At 42.3% G+C, this 16,265-nt stretch overlaps 1 protein-coding gene across 7 annotated transcripts in view; it reads left to right on the forward strand.

Annotated features, from left to right (window-relative positions):
• The window catches only part of LOC139630231 (dedicator of cytokinesis protein 3-like), a 197,117-nt gene that overhangs the window by 139,671 nt on the left and 41,181 nt on the right, over positions 1 to 16,265 (forward strand). For all 7 annotated transcript variants that reach the window (XM_071493462.1, XM_071493465.1, XM_071493467.1 and 4 more), the window contains 7 exons: positions 1,597 to 1,638; positions 2,763 to 2,917; positions 10,470 to 10,551; positions 12,148 to 12,208; positions 12,510 to 12,657; positions 13,958 to 14,046; positions 15,105 to 15,230. In XM_071493462.1, coding sequence (XP_071349563.1) covers positions 1,597 to 1,638; positions 2,763 to 2,917; positions 10,470 to 10,551; positions 12,148 to 12,208; positions 12,510 to 12,657; positions 13,958 to 14,046; positions 15,105 to 15,230 — 703 coding nt within the window. The remainder of the gene's footprint in view (positions 1 to 1,596; positions 1,639 to 2,762; positions 2,918 to 10,469; positions 10,552 to 12,147; positions 12,209 to 12,509; positions 12,658 to 13,957; positions 14,047 to 15,104; positions 15,231 to 16,265) is intronic.

Raw genomic sequence — 16,265 nt, forward strand, 5'->3', positions numbered from 1 at the left:
AAAAGGTCAAGAAGAAAACATGAGGTAAGACAAAATTAAACTTTATTGATCCCTTTGGTGGATTTACCTTTCAGCAGCAGCAGCAGAATAAGACTCAGAGTAAAAACACAGCAAGAATACAAAGTGAACACAAAGAAACTTTTCAAACTTACACAACAGTAAGACACTGACAGTGAATATAAACCAGCTGCTGACGACATAACAGTATGTGGGAGAGATAATCATCAGAGTGTGAGTCATTTTAGAGCTGCAGCAATTAGTTAGTTAATTGATGAGTCAATCAACACAAAATATCGAGGCAACTGTTTTGATAATCAACTAGTCATCTGCTCATTTTTGGAGCAGAAATATCAAACACTTGCTGGTTCCAGTTTCTCCAGTGTGAACGTTAAGGCCCCGTCCTGACCTGATATTAATACCTGTCTCAGGTGATCTGCTCACAAGTGGACAGGTGTGAAGATGCATTCAGGACACATTGGAGATCCATCACTCAGACCACATTCGGAGGTGGTCGGGGCCACATTCCACATTCTTTTAGCAGAGTGAACGTGAATGTGTCCTGGGCCACGCTGAGGGACGCCCCCTCTACCGACATCCTCTGACACGGTCTGATTGGTCCCAACACAGTTTCATAATGAGCCCGAAACATTTTACTGTTTCAAATTGATAAAACCTTATAACACAATGATTATTATTACACACCCTGACACACACACACACAAACACAGACAAGCACATGGACCTGTGGACTGACTGGAAACAACAACACACACCTGTTTATTTTAAATCTGATCTGATCTGATCACTGGAGACACACGTGGAGACACTTTTGTTTTTGTGTTGTTCTTTTTTGTTGTTGATGATGTTTTTCTTTTTATGTTTGCACGGTTAAGATAAAAGGCCATTAAAATTCTATACCATAACAGTGAAAATAATTATCAGCTGCAGACCCAGATTATTTATTAGAAGTGTAACCAAAATATAAATGTAAAAATGCTTCTGTGTCTTTATCAGCATAGGTAATAAAATAGTGTAATGTTCAATGACCATTAACATATAACTGGAGAATCCCTCAGATAATGATGTGTGTTGTTCCTGATGAAGGAAATTCTTCTTTCACAGTGAAGCAGAGAAACATTTCTGATTGGTTACCTGGTAGAAATTAAGAGGAGGAAGTAGCTGCAGGCTGGTGTTACTTTCTGCTCAGGTTGGAATATTTGCAGATGGTTTTCATTTGACAGTCATTACTTCAATTCATCAAACAGGTTTCCACCACTCGCTCGCTCTCTTCTCATACAGCCACTCAAGAGATTTAGAGAGACAAGTCGGGGTAATGAGTCTCTGGGGCATTACAGCATTTTCATCATGAAGAGAACAGAGGAGGAGGAGAGGAGAGGAGACGAGAGGAGACAAAGAGTGGAAAGAAGAAAGGACAGGAAATAAGGAGAGCGAACAAGGAGAGGAGAGAAAACAAGGAGAGGGATCAAGGAGAGAAGAGGAGAGGACAGGAAAGGAAACAAGGAGAGGAGATGTGAATAGAGGAGAGAACCTGATTATTAACCCCAGATGTGTTTTGTGTCCTTCTCTCCTCCACAGCATCTCTCCAGCAGACACAGTGTGCAGCAGAGCACCACACAGGTAATGAGATGTGAACTCTTCCTATCAGACACTGAAACACAGTAAAACCACACAGCAGGTATTTGTAGGAGTGATGTCATCTGAAAGAGACTGATTAGCACATAATACTTCAATCATTCAGCTTTAAAGGAGTCAGTTTGTATTTTTACTGTGCTGAGTCTGAGTATGTCTCACAATATTTTACAGAAAAAATTGGGCCATTCAGCACAAACAGAATCTTTGAAAAGTTTTTCCATCCATCTTTTATACATCAGTAAATCTTTTTTTTTTACTATTCAGAACACATAGAAAAATTCATGAAAAGAATTTAAAGGTTATGTTATATTTACAAACTCTGCACAACTGAGGTCATCTCCACAGCAACACAAAACTGAAAAATGGTGATCAAAATGATCAATGATCAATTCCATTAAATGTTCACCTGTTGGATAATGAAGCACTCAGGAGTGCCTTGCTCAGTGGTGTCGCTACTGTGAGCTTTAACTTCAGCTTCAACGTCCTGTCAGTGATGAACAAACTGTTCATCTGCTTTATTCTCTCAGCTGTTACATCACAGACTCTCATGGATCTGTTAGAATCTAACATGATGATTTATATTTATTATTCATGTCCAGAGATGATGTCATGATTGAGACAACAACAACCTGTGACTGTTAGAAGTGAAATAATAATAATAATAATAAAAACAATCCCATAAATTAATTTTAGTCACAGTGGGAGAAGTTTTGCCCAAGGTTTGTTTCAGTCAATCAGTCAGACTTTATTTGCATAGGGCCCCCCCCCCAGCATACACACACACACACAAACACACACACCCATTTACACACAAATTTGATGTATTGAAGTGAGTGAAACCAGAAAAAAAAGGTAGGATATTAAAAACCAGACAAAATGAAGATAAAATAGTGAAGACAAATGATAAATGATAAAAGAGAGAAGTCTGGAGATGAGTAAATCCAGAAATAAAAAGTAGAAACGAATTAAATAACCAGAAAAAAAGTAGGATTTTAAAAAGAAAACAATCCAGAAAATCACAGTAACAACACTAATATTTGAATCACTGTTTAAAGAGACCAGTCACCAGTGTTCCCATTAGATCTGTCGCTGCTGTTGTTGGTTTCCAGGGCGACGGTACGCGGCAGCGACACGGGGAGCCATGTCGAGTTCCAGTGCCGCACCACCTGCTGGTCAACCTGAAGAGCTTCACCTACAACAGCATCGGAGAGGACACGGACATATTCTTCTCTCTGTACGACCTGAGGGAGGGGAAGACGATCAGGTGGGCGACACACACACACGCACACACACACACACACACAGACTCACACAGGTGATGCTGACACACTCGTCCATCAGTTTTTACCTGCTGGTTTCTCTCAGCTGCTTTAATGACACAGAAATCATTTGGAGGCTCATGAATCTCAGGTCATAGATCTGGTTTAGTGATCATGAGTCTCGCTCTGCCCCTCTGTGATCAAGACGGATCAACTCTAAATCAAATCCAACTGTGAAATTATGACTTTTACTGAAAATTTGAAGTCGAGCTAATTACTCGTCTTTCGATTTAATAGAGCGCCGCAGGAATGAGTCCTAAAACCAGGAAATTAGTTGTATTTTAGCACTTCCTGTTCCCTCGTCCTAATGTCTCTGGGTTTTTGGTTGATGACTGAAATAAAGTCTGTGTTTAACACAAGCTCAAGATATTCACACCTTTTAATTCTATGACATAAAATCCATCAGAAACTGTTTCTGATTTTCTGTAATCATCCAAAAGACAATGTGAAAATCCCACTGGCTGTTTGTGGAGGGAACCAGGGTGATTCTAGCGTCCGGGTTGGCCGATAAAAATACGTCACCCTGCGGTGCTCGATGCTGTTTTTATAAAAAGATCAGACTTTTGCAACCGTTTTGTTGTTGTACAGTTCGATTGCTGAGTCAGTCAGAGGGCAGAGTGGGCTCTTGTTCACCGCGCTGTTTAGTTTAGTTTATATACAGCATCTATCCAGGGGGGCCTGTGAGCCGTGTGACCCTGAGGGGCTCCAGTATTATGACTGTTTACTCCCACAACCAGTCCATCATGTCTTTACACCCTTGGTTGCTATGACAACTTGTGTATTGCATTTAAACAAGTACTCAGTGTTTGTTAAAGAGATTTCAGTCTCTTTGAATATCTCCTGAATCTGAAATTCAGATCTGCTTTATTGACGTGAGCATAGCTGAGCACAGATCCTCTCTCTCTCTCTCTCTCTCTCTCTCTCTCTCTCTCTCTCTCTCTCTCTCTCTCTTACATGACATATTAGCTTCATAATGAGGAACAAATACTGGCAAGTGGCCACATAGAGCTGCTGTGAATAAAACATGACCCCCCCCCTCCTCTCCCCACCATGATGAATGCCCATCAATTATGCATTAGTGGAGCGATCACAATGCTAACAGTTAAGGAATTGCTAATATCAGTAATGAGGCTGATGTAGGCGCACTGTGATGGCATGATGATGATGATGATGATGATGATGGTGTGTGTGTGTGTGTGTGTGTGTGTGTGTGCTTGTGCTTGCTACATAGTAAGGACCAAAAAAGTATTTTACTAACAGAGTGAGGACATTTTGGGAAAGTGAGGACATTTTGGCTGGTCCTCACCTTTTGAGACACCTTCAAATCACATGTTGAGGGTTAGAACTTGGTTTTAGAGTTATGGTTAGAATTAGGTTTAGGTTAAGGTTAGGGTCAGGGTTAGGGTTAGGCTCTCAGGTGTGATGGTTAAGGTTAGGGTTATGGTTAGGCTCTCAGGTGTGATGGTTAAGGCTAGGGAATGCATTATGTCAATGAGTGTCCTCACAAAGATAGAAGTACAAGTATGTGTGTGTGTGTGTGTGTGTGTGTGTGTGTGTGTGTGTGTGTGTGTGTGTGTGTGTTTTGGGGTTATTAATATGTAGCATAGGGCAGTTCTGTGTGGGATCAATGAGTATATTATACACAAATCTTGATGTTTAGCAGAAAGGAAAACGTAGGTAGTTTGTCTATGTAAGCTGTGTGTGTGTGTGTGTGTGTGTGTGTGTGTGTGTGTGTGTGTGTGTGTGTGTGTGTGTGTGTGTGTGTTTGTGTGTGTGTCACAGAGAGAGGAAATGGCTCCTTACAGGAAACAGAGGCTCGACTCTGACTCTTCATGGCATAACACACACGCACAGACACACACACACACAAACACACACACAACATGGCCACAAATACATTTGACCTTGGCAGCCTGTTTTCAATGTCTAATCTGACTCAGCATTAGAGTCTAATGACAAGACCTGCTAGAGGAGAGGAGAGGAGAGGAGGAGAGAGGACGAGAGGAGAGGAGGAGAAGAGAAAGAGGAGAGGAGAGGAGAGAGGAGGAGAAGAGGAGAAGAGGAGAAGAGGAGAAGAGGAGAGGGGTATAATCCTCCAGGTATTTAGATTTGACTCGTCCATGCTTTGCCCTGGGAGCAGCTCTGCCCTGTGACGGAGCCCCGGCACCGTGTGTCCAGTAACTGCTGTGATCCCTGAGGAGTGAGAGGCTGAGGCAGAGTTTTGAGATGTTTCTGATGATTTCTGTCTTTTCTTTGGTCTCACTCAGCAAAGGCCTCAGTGTGTCTCTGGGAAAGTTTAGAGGAAGCTGAAACTTCTGGTCTCTGCTCTGTCACCACAGGCAGACTGGAGGCAGCAAAGGGTTCTCTTTAGGTCGTGTAGTTTAACACCATGATAGACTTTTTGATTTAGAGTTTGCATGTTGCTTGTTTGAATTCATTTTAAAAGTGGAAGTTTTGTCTGTTTTGTTGTGTGAACGTCTTTCACATGTTATCATCAGGGCTAAAACCAGAGGCAAGCAGTCGATTATCAAAGTCGAATCTGTGTGATAATAAACCTACAAGAGGGACACAACAGTGAAACTCACTAGTGCAAAGTTAGATTTTACACATTATAAGAAAGAATTGCAAGTAAGAGTTTACATGACGTATACAGTCGACACTCCCTTTCCTACGCACTTTTCTCAAACCTTTCCACCTCAGTCATGACAGCAGAGGACTCACCTTGTTCTGTCACTGCCTTTAAAAGCTCATCTCTACGAGGTGTGACTCACAGGAGCCTGTTCCACTGAATCATCACCCTCTCATCTTCTTTTCACCAAGATTTTGTTCTCATCAGAGAAACACAAACCTTCTCTTTAGCGTTCATTTTTCTTCCTCCCTAGCAGCATCTTTCTTAAATGATTTCACACTGATCACAGCAGTAATAATGTCAGGGCAGTCGTGGAAACTCTCTGATTTTCATTCTGACTCACTTTGGTTAAAGGTCCCATATTTTACATTTTCCTGTGTTTTATCTGAAGTTTTGATATCATCAAAAGATATATTTGTGGTTTTAAGAACCAAAAACTATCTCAGTGTTTACATCTCCTCTCTCAGGCTTCTCTCTGGAGCTCTAGTAACAACAGGTCAGTCAGCCAATCAGAAGAGAGCCTCTGATCCTTTCTTCTGATTGGCTGAATGTTTTCTGATACCCCTTTTCCACCAAACTGGTTCCAAGGCTGGTTCGGAGCTAGAGCCAGACTTAGCACCAGTTCTTTGGTTTTCCACAGACAAAGCACCGGTTCCTGGCTCTCAAAACCGGTGCTAGGCAAGCACCAACTCCTTGCTGGGCCAGTAGAAAGAACCACGTTACGTTGGGGGCTTCGGGCTTACGTCAGCGAGTGGGGGCGGGATTATTGACCAACCAAAGCAGAGTTTAGAGCGCCATTTTTAAAAAGACAATTTTGGGATAAGACGAGACGAGACCAACAGAAAAAGAAGAACTTAAATTAAACAATGGATGTTAAAACAAAACAGCAGTGGTCAGTGGAGGAGATAACCTGTCTCCTGGCAGTGTGGTCCTCCTCGGAGATCCAGAGAAAACTAGAGGGAGCTACAAGGACCAAACCGGTCTTTGAACAGATCCAGTGAGAAATGGCGGCAGGAGGCTACGAGCGCAGCATTGACCAGATCGTGAACAAGCTAAAGAAGCTAAAGAAGGAGTACTTGCTGGATCGCCAAATTTTGCTCCCCAAGAAAGGCTCGAAAAGCCAACAGCAACACTTGAACCGCAACGTAGTCCTCCATCTTTGTTGTGGTGAAATGACGTGACGTGTACGTATACATTGACGTGATGACGTGGCTCTCTGGCTGGCACCCGCCTGTGGAAAAGCAAACCGGTTCGTAGTTGAACCAACCACGAACCAGCTCTAGCACCAGCACTAGCACCAGCCCTGGAACCAGTTTGGTGGAAAAGGGGTATGTGTGATCCAATAAAAATACAGATTTCAGCAGATTTCAGGTAAACACTTAGAGAAACTAAAACCTGCACAGTTGGATGGTGGTTTCGAGATGGGCGGGGTCTGGGGCATTGCTGAGAGTGGTGACTGCTTTGTTGTGACATCACAAAGTTCCAGAAGTCCTGACGGCTGGTTTTAAGGCTCAGTTTCTGAATACAGGCTGTGTGCATTTCTCTGTGGACTGAGGCTTTGATACTTTCACAGTATTAATATAGAACCTAGACCTGCTTTATAATCAGAAAACACATGGACATCTACCTTTAGACTATAAGGGGCCTTTAAGAGAGTTGACTGAAAGCCCAAAATGATACTGTAAATCTATGCCAGATGAAAGGAAGTGGTTTTTCAGCATCTTTGGCTGTAATGAAGAGAAATCAGCTGTTAAGTGTTGAATCAAGTCAATTTAATTGAAATGGCTTCAGTCTGGTGAATTTAGAACTCACAGAATTTAATGCACCTGTGTCATGAAGCAAGTCAGAGTATCTGTTATCACATTCTGTGTCTCAAATGCTGTTATTTAGAAATGATACAGTAGTAGTATTCAGGGTTCTGTTAATACTTTATGTAAATGATTTCCATTTCAAAGTCAGTGTGTTTATGTTTTTTGCACATTTCGGGTTCATGCATTATGATTAGTGACAGACAACATCAGGGTAGGCAGCAAGGTTGCTGGTTTGAATCCCCTGATGATGTGGAGAGTCTTTGCTCCTTTGCCAGCGCTCCATGACTCTGTGGCTGAAAGCGGACAGATGTTGTAGGTCTGGACAGTTCCCATGTGTAAATTGTAATATAATGTGTGTGTTTGGACCGGGCCTTCTGGGTAAATAATGTTGAGAAGCGCCTGGTCACGCTGCTGACTGCTGTTTCTCCTCAGCCGTTGCTCTGCTGCAGATGTGCTGCATCGAGAGGACGAATGGCAATGGAGTGGAAATGATTGGTTCCTATGCATTTCCATAAAAGTGTGTGTGTCTGTTGGTGCATCTGTGTGTGTACCCCGTTTGTGCATGTGACTGAGTGCATCCATGCATACATCTATCTGCAGAACATTGTTGTCCCGACATGTGCACGTGTGTATTCATGTACACCAGGCATGTGTGTTTGAACACATTAGTATCAAGCAGGACATTTTCTGTTTACATCTGCATTGTTTGTGTTGCCTCTTTCATATTGATGAAGGCATAATAGTGTTCTTAATGCGTGTGTGTGTGTGTGTGTGTGTGTGTGTGTGTGTGTGTGTGTGTGTGTGTGTGTGTGTGTGTCCCTTCACAGATTCACTCCTGTGTCTGCATGTGTGTGTATTATGATGTGCGTGCATGTGTGTGTTTTGTACATCTGCGCCTGCTACCACCTCAGGGATTGTTACAACTTACTTTGGTTAGCATGTGTGCGTGTGTGTTGTGTGTTTGTGTCTGTGTTTGTGTGTTAATGTGTGTGCTCTCCCTCTCTCTGAATCACTCTTTAATACAAGAAAACAACAACCAACAACAAAAACAGGACCACAGACTCCACAACCCCCTCCCCCAACACACACACACACACACACACACACACACACACGCACACACGCACACACACACACACACACCACCATCCACCCACACATGCTAAGTCACACTCTCCTACTGTTTTGGGAGAAATACATATTTACTGTGTATTGTTGTATTTGTTTGGTCCCAGTGTCTCCAGGGGATTAGTAGTTTAAAGACTCGGACTTGTTGTGTGTTGTGGGGATTTGTGGGAGATGGTGCAAACCTTAGCAGTAACCTGAGAGTTGGTTTTTATTGTCTGAGAGTATAAACTGAAACTGAACAATGAGGACTGGATGACGTCTGGCGATATACAAAATTCATTCATGTAATATCTCAGTACAGTCCAGCTCAAATATCACAATATACAATTATTTTTTTTAATTGTAGCTTCCACGATTTGCATACTGCACTCAGTCATACTGAAATATTTTGATGAATTGTGCAGCTGTGATACATAATTATATTGATCATTATTGTTAAATTTTAGAGAGAAATTGTGAAGCACAGTGACACTCAGAGAAAGAGCGTATCAGGTAAGGACTCAGAGGAGATGAGGCAGGGATCCTGCTGAGTGAGCTGAGTTTGGCAACATGTTCCTCCACAGGGGGAGGAGGAGGAGCTGGGATTGAAATGTCCTGCCTGGCAGTGATGGCTGCACTAGTTGTCCTTCATCATCTCCAGAGTGGTGATCAAGAAGACGCATAAACCTGAATGAGGGAATTCAGGTGGGTGGGGGGCAGTAGAGCAGCACCAGGAATGGATGTGTCTAAAGTCACTTTACAAAGTGCACACCACCTACCCTGTCACAGCAACAGTATACAATACGATTGGCCAATCAGTCTCTCCATTATGATATCAATATCAAGGTCACTAGAAATCTGGTGTCCTGTTTGATGACCAGCTCTCCTTCTCTGACCATGGTCCATCAGTCTAAACGGGCCCCCCTCATCGACCTCTGGCTACCCACGGTCACCTGAATCAAATTCCAGTCACTAATGCTGCCGTCAGGGTGATCATACAGCCTTATGGTTCTTCTCTTCCAATGTGTTCCTCCATCGTCTGGCGTTGCCATCCCTGCACACTCGTCTGTTGTCTCCTGATGGTGGAACAAGCTAATGACCTCTATCAGAGCAGGGGCGTCCAGCTCTACCTTCAAGAATCTGTTGAAGACTCATCTCTTCTGAGAGCACCTCTAACACCCTAACATGTCTAACCATCACTCACTGTGCACTTTCAGTTCACTTCTTTACCTGATCTCCTTACACTTATTGAATATATGTAGTGCTTAGTACTCAGACCAAGGTCTCCTACAGCACTGAAGCTTTAGAGATGTCCCTCAGTTGTAAGTCGCTTTGCATAAAAGCATTAAATGATGAATATAAATGTAAATTGCTGTATAACTAATCTTCAGGTCTGTGTGCATTTCTCTCTGGACTGAGCACTTTAATACTTTTACAGTATTAATATAGAACCTAGACCTGCTTTGTAATCAAAAGAGACATGGACATCTACCTTTATACTGTTTGAATATCAAGCTTTACCATTGTTGAATAAAAGCAAGTCGGTTTAGATTCCTCTGGATAAATATGGGTTAAAGAACAGTCGCTGACACCAGCAGCCGACACTTTGTTTTTCCCTGAACTGAAAAAGTCTGAGACATGCTGCTCACAGCCGGGAGCCCGGGGGGAGCAGAGAGCAGGCATGAGGAGGAATCTGAAGGAATTTTATCTCCTCCAGAAATCCCCCCGAGGAGACTCAGCGAGGGCACCAGTGGTAAATTGCAAGTGGTTATAACAGAGTTTCTAAACCCTGGAGTTGGTCTGGGTGCTGTGTTTTTTTAATCAGAGGTCAAAGGTCAAAGGTCAACTACAGAGCAGCACCTGGTAGGAATCCAAAGTCTTTCTCAAGGACATGGGGGCTTAAACCCGTGTGCTAAAGTATAAGACATTTGTTCTGATTGTGTTTTCCAGTGAGAAGTTCATGGTGAGACTGAACAAGAACGGGGGACCCAAGAATCCAGAGAAGGTGGACAGGCTGTGTGCCCTCTTCACGGTAAAACACACTCTCACAGAAAATGAAAAACACATGCTTGAAATGCAGATGGGTGAACTGGTTTAAGCGGAACACACTTGTGAGGAAGACTATAAAAGTGAGGATGCATTGCCCCCTATCGCTCCGTCAGAGAATCAGCCTGGAGACGACTCAGCTTCAGTCACATCATCTGCCTCAGCAGAAGAGCACGAGGGAGTGGCCATGACAAACATTTTTGTTGCCATATGATGAGTTTTTTTGGACAAAGCCTCCTCCAGTTTGCTCACAGAGTGTTACTGAATGCATCGGCAGTTATGGAAACCACGTCCAAGGAACACAGCACCTTAAACACAAGACGAACACTGAGCATGTGCAGTGATGATTCACAAGGTTCAGTAGAAAGATAACAAATCAAATTTATTTATGAAGCAACAGAAAAGATCAATAAATAAAATCATCACAAACATCAACAAAGACAGTAAAGAAACATTAGACACCAGACACCAGTGGCGGGCAGCCCGTCTGGAGCACTGGGTCATTTCCTGTCGACCTGTCATGGTCATCCATAATAATAATTATCTATTGTTGATGAGCACTCAAGTGGTTTTATTTTTGCCTTTTCGTTTAGAGGGAGAGATTGACTGAGTGTGGCCTGGGATGGAGACAAATTCCTGGCCTGAGTTATTGTTTCAGTCTGCCCCTGCCAGGCTACAAGCAGCCTGTCAGGCCAGGACGTGATGAACGCTAACGTAAATAAATATGTTTGAGCCGAGACTTGAATAGATGGGGCAGATCTGATTGACATGTTCAGGCTACTCCACGGTGTCGATGCCGTGACTGCGAAAGTGAAACGTCACACCCGAGTTTAAGATGAGAGTGAGGGGCAGTCCGGAGGTCTGTGTGAGACCTGGATGCAGAGGCTCAGCAGGTCTGAGATACGTGGAGGTGGAGTGAGTGGGGGGGTAATTCATTTATGGCTTCAGAAACAAACAGGAAAACCTTCAAATCAATTCAAAAGTGAAGGGGAAACAACTGAAGAGGTGTGAAAGTGGTTCCTCCCTCTGGAACCAGTCAGAAGCCTGGACACAGCAACACAGGAGGCAACTTAAAGGGACCACAACCTAGCAAAGCACAGTTTGAACACAAGTCAGTTGGGAAATCCCCCACCCAAGGTACCAACTGTGAACCATAGTGTTGCCAGTTCAGGGACCTTTGTTGCATTTCTCTCTCATTCCCTGTCATCTCTCTACTGTATTTAACAGAGGCATAAATACCCAAAATGTATTTTTAAAGAAGCAAATAAAACACGAGTCCTTTTTTTTAAAAAAGCGTCAGTGGATGCTGGGACACTCATGAGAAAACCAGTTCATTTGAATGAAGCTTTGCTGTGTCTGTGTTTGAAGCAAATATTTAAAAAGTACTGCAGAGGGAAATCCAGCGGGATCTCCAGTCCTCCTGTAGGTTTGGACATTTGAAACTTGCTGTGGATCTTCTCTCTGCCTTTTCTTCTCTTCCTGTGCTGGGTTTCAGTTTGTTTAACAGAGGAAAACATCAGCTCTGTCTTTAAACTTGCATTTTCAGTAACTGAGTGTTTTTTCTTTCTCTTGGACTCTGCAGGACCTGAGCAACAAAGACATGAAGAGAGATCTGTACATCATTTCACAAGTGATCAGAACAGGTGAGACTGTAGTCACTGACATGTACAGTATAACATGCAGGAGAAACACCATCCAGTGCAGTGTATCTGTAATAAAAGAGGTTATAATGTTCAGTTTCTGTTGGGACTGTCAGAGTCCACTGGTTGTTTCTGAGGCTGGTGTTTTTAGAGCTGCTACATCAGACTGTGATGAATTATTTACAAAAAGAAGAAGTCAAGTCAAACAGGATCTGCTGAAGCTGAATGTCTGTATCAAGAGAAGCTTGTGCATGTCCTGTGTTTCTCTCTACGTGACAACAAACACACACACTTCCTGCTGCAGGTCGTATGCTGCTGAATGACAGTAAGAAGGGCCCTCCACATGTTCAGTATCGCCGGCCGTACGGCTGTGCTGTCCTGGCCATGAGCGACGTGCTGCAGACCATCTCTGAACTCAAGGAGGAGAAGGACTTTGTGCTTAAAGTCTACACGTGAGTAGCTGCGACGCACAAACACAGATGGTGGCACATGTGGTGCTACACAAGAAAGAAGCACAATTACACAATCCCTCCTCTAAACAACAAAATTTATGTTTGTTTGTTTTCTTGACTGTTTTACTTGTTTTTTATGGGTATTAGAGGTCCCATACTTTATAGTTCTACCAAATTAACCAGAGTGGAGACATTTCAATTAATCCTTGATTCAACACTTAACAGCTGATTTCACTTCACTTCATGACAGCCCGACAACAACCACCTCCTTTCATCTCACATAGATTTACAGAATTATTTCGGGCTCTCAGTCTAAAGGTAGATGTCCATGTGTTGAGAGGACCAGATCCTCTCTTCTGATTGGCTCACTGGCCTGTTGTTACCAGAGCTCCAGAGAGAAGCCTGAGAGAGGAGATGTAAAACTACACTGAGATGGTTTTTGGGTCTTAAAACTACAAATATATCTTTTATCAATATAAATTAAGAAGACAAGGAAATCTTACTTTATTCAATATGGGACCTTTAACAGCGTGGACAATAACTAACTCATTGTTCAAGCTACAAAAGTAGCTGAACTTTTGGCTTCTGGAAAACTTTACTTCTGAACCTGTTTGGTTCAGTCTCTCAGGCTGAAGCTGAACTGAGTCATCGCACCAGAATAAATCAAGCAGTTCTCTACTGGTGAATTAGTTTACTACATACAGCCACTACACCAGGTCGCACATGTTCATGTTCATAAACAGATATGTTCAGTTCACCATTCACTAAAAAACGAGCCCTCATTTATCTCGTTCATGCACAAAACTGTCTGTGGTGACATTTTTACGCTTAACGTCTTAAACTGAATATTTCAGGCAAGTTTGGAGCAAGATGTTTTAAAAATGAATGTGACAGAAAAAAGTCAGAGAAGGAAAAGAGAAGGAAAAAAGTAGGCTTCTCATGTCTTTACTTCCCTTCTTTTGTCTCCTTAACCTCTGACCTTTTCCTTTGTTTCTTCTCTTTGTTTCTTAAATCTTAACCTCATGTAACACTTCACCTTCTCTCTGATATTGTATTATGTAAAAGAGCAAGCTACAGCTAGTGTCTGTGGTCATAATGCCATCAGCACTCTGCAGTGTCAGTCACAACATGATGCAACTCTGTGTGTGTGTGTGTGTGTGTGTGTGTGAGACTGTTACATTTATGTTAGTGGTTCACATCAAACCAAACTGTGGGATCACCTGAAACTTTCTCATGCATGAGTTCATCTGTGCCACGTTCAATTTTTTTAGTTGTTTCCTGCTCGATTGTTGTTCTGCAGGTGCAACAATGAGAATGAGTGGTACCAGATCCATGAGAACATCATCCGCAAGTCCAGCACCAAATACACCGCACCCAGCACCAACTATGGTACGACAACAGTGTGTGTGTGTGTGTGTGTGTGTGTGTGCGTGTGTCAGCATATGATTCATTAGTAAGTCTGCAGATCAAATGCATTTATAAAAACTAAAGCACACTGGTTATTCAAAATCGATCAAATAAGTTTATGTTAAAATGATTATTAGAAATTATTATTATTAGATAATTAGAACGAACCAGTTCAATCTTTTTTTTCTTTTTAAATGACCAAATTAATTCCTCCAATTTCTATCAGCTCTAGTCTTACTGTAAAATTACCCAAGACATAAAAAGCTTGGTAACACAACATCAGTTAGCAGGTACCACACGCAGCCTTTCCCTCTGCTGGATCCCGTGTGTTTGCTCCGTCTCGTCTGTATTTAGCTGCAGTAGAAGTCACCTCCTGTCAGAGCAGACGACTCAGAGATCTGTTGATTTTAGAAACAGAGTCCAGCAGCATTAATAATTAGTGAGGACAGAGTCAGTCGCGCGCAAACACACACACACACAAAACCTACACACACACGAATGAGTTAAGTTAGACACACAAACACAGAACTCATAATGTCAGTTACAAAACAAACACATCCAGGAGCGACTCGTCCGGTTTGCAGCGCAGCACGCCATCTGACTGACATGTGCATGTCAGCACTCGACATCAGCTGGAAAATCATCTTAATTGGTGTCACTGAAGGGGACTCGCAGCCTCTAGTGCCCTCATGTTAAAGCCTGTGAGCTCCTGTGGTCCCAGAACTTAGTCTTTTAGACATGTAGCTGTAGTTCAGGGTCGTACTGAAAGGAGTGCAGCAGGAGTTTTTCTTTATTTTTTGTTTTCAGCTGAAGGGATGAATGTAAATCTGTTAGAGCCAAGTGACTCTGCTAATGAAAAATTAAGTTGTGCTGTGCTTTGCAGCTGCAGAGCTCAGGCAGCTTAAGAGTTTGGGTCAGTGTATCAAGTCAGAAGTTTCTTATTATGTTATATGTTACATATTAATATAAATACAGTGACAGATACGGTGGCGTTTGTATGAGAATAACTGTTTCTCTTCCTCCCTCCTCCGTCTGCGCAGGTCTGATCATCTCCCTGCAGCTGCTGAGAGGCGACATGGAGCAGGTCCGTAGGGAGAACCCACTCATTTTCAGCAGGGGGGTGGCCATCACACGCAAACTGGGATTTCCAGATGTGATCATGCCAGGTGAGTCACATGTTCAGCCACATATAGCCCATCTAGGCACGACAAGATGCAACATGCAACCGAATCCATGTCTGTTTGCATCAGTTTGTATCTTTCTATTGACTTTGTATGGACAGTAATAGAACGACAAGTGTTACTAATAACTTTAATGTTTTTCTTTATTTTAATGAATCTTTATTTAATCAGTCTCATTGAGATTAAAATCTCTTTTTTCAAGAGAAACTAAGAAACTAAGAATAAACAAAAACATTTACAATAGTTTCAAACTACATCAAATAATAAAGCTTTAAAATCTCCAAGAGAAATGAAAGACTCTGGTTTGATGCAGTTTTCAGGGTAGTTCAGACATGACAGTGTGACATGAGCTCTTCCTCCTTTGACACGTCCTGGGAAAAGCTCAATAAATCAGTTTTCCCTCCAGTGTTATCATTTGGTGATAAAAGATATTTATAGATTAAAAAGCAAATAATGAGAAGCCTTAAAGACGATTCGGCTTCACCATGAACTAAATATAAATAAAATAAAAACACCAGTGAATGTACACACACTAAACGCAGTACTTAACCAGAGCAGCAACACGTTACATTTATTACAATTATTTGTTCATGTTCGAGAGAAAATTGTTTCCTATTTGGAACCGAAGTCAGATTAACATTCATTAGCTGCAACCACACTAAGACACTGAAGATTTTCTTCTACAATAAAAGCAGATATAAGTGTGTGTGTCTTGTCTGTGTGTGTATGTGTGTGTGTGTGTGTCTGGGGAATGAGACCATATATCATACTGAAGCACTGGCTGGATCTATATGCAGAGCATCACTCAGGTTAGAGTCAGTGTCCACTGAGCACATGCAGCTCCTTTCACTTCAGCAGCTCAGCAGAGCAGCTGTTCCAATAGCTGCTCAGTAAAAAAGAGCTGTTACACACAAACAGGAGTTTTCCCTGTTCTGTGTTTTCTTTAGAAACAGATTTAGAAAAAGGTCAATAAGGAGGAGGGCTGTGCTTTAATTTGTCAGATTTTCAGTTTTTCAGGGT

Source organism: Trachinotus anak, unplaced genomic scaffold, assembly GCF_046630095.1.
Source record: "Trachinotus anak isolate AG129_WGS33_773 ecotype Australia unplaced genomic scaffold, CSIRO_AGI_Tana_v1 ptg000013l, whole genome shotgun sequence".
Taxonomy (NCBI): domain Eukaryota; kingdom Metazoa; phylum Chordata; class Actinopteri; order Carangiformes; family Carangidae; genus Trachinotus; species Trachinotus anak.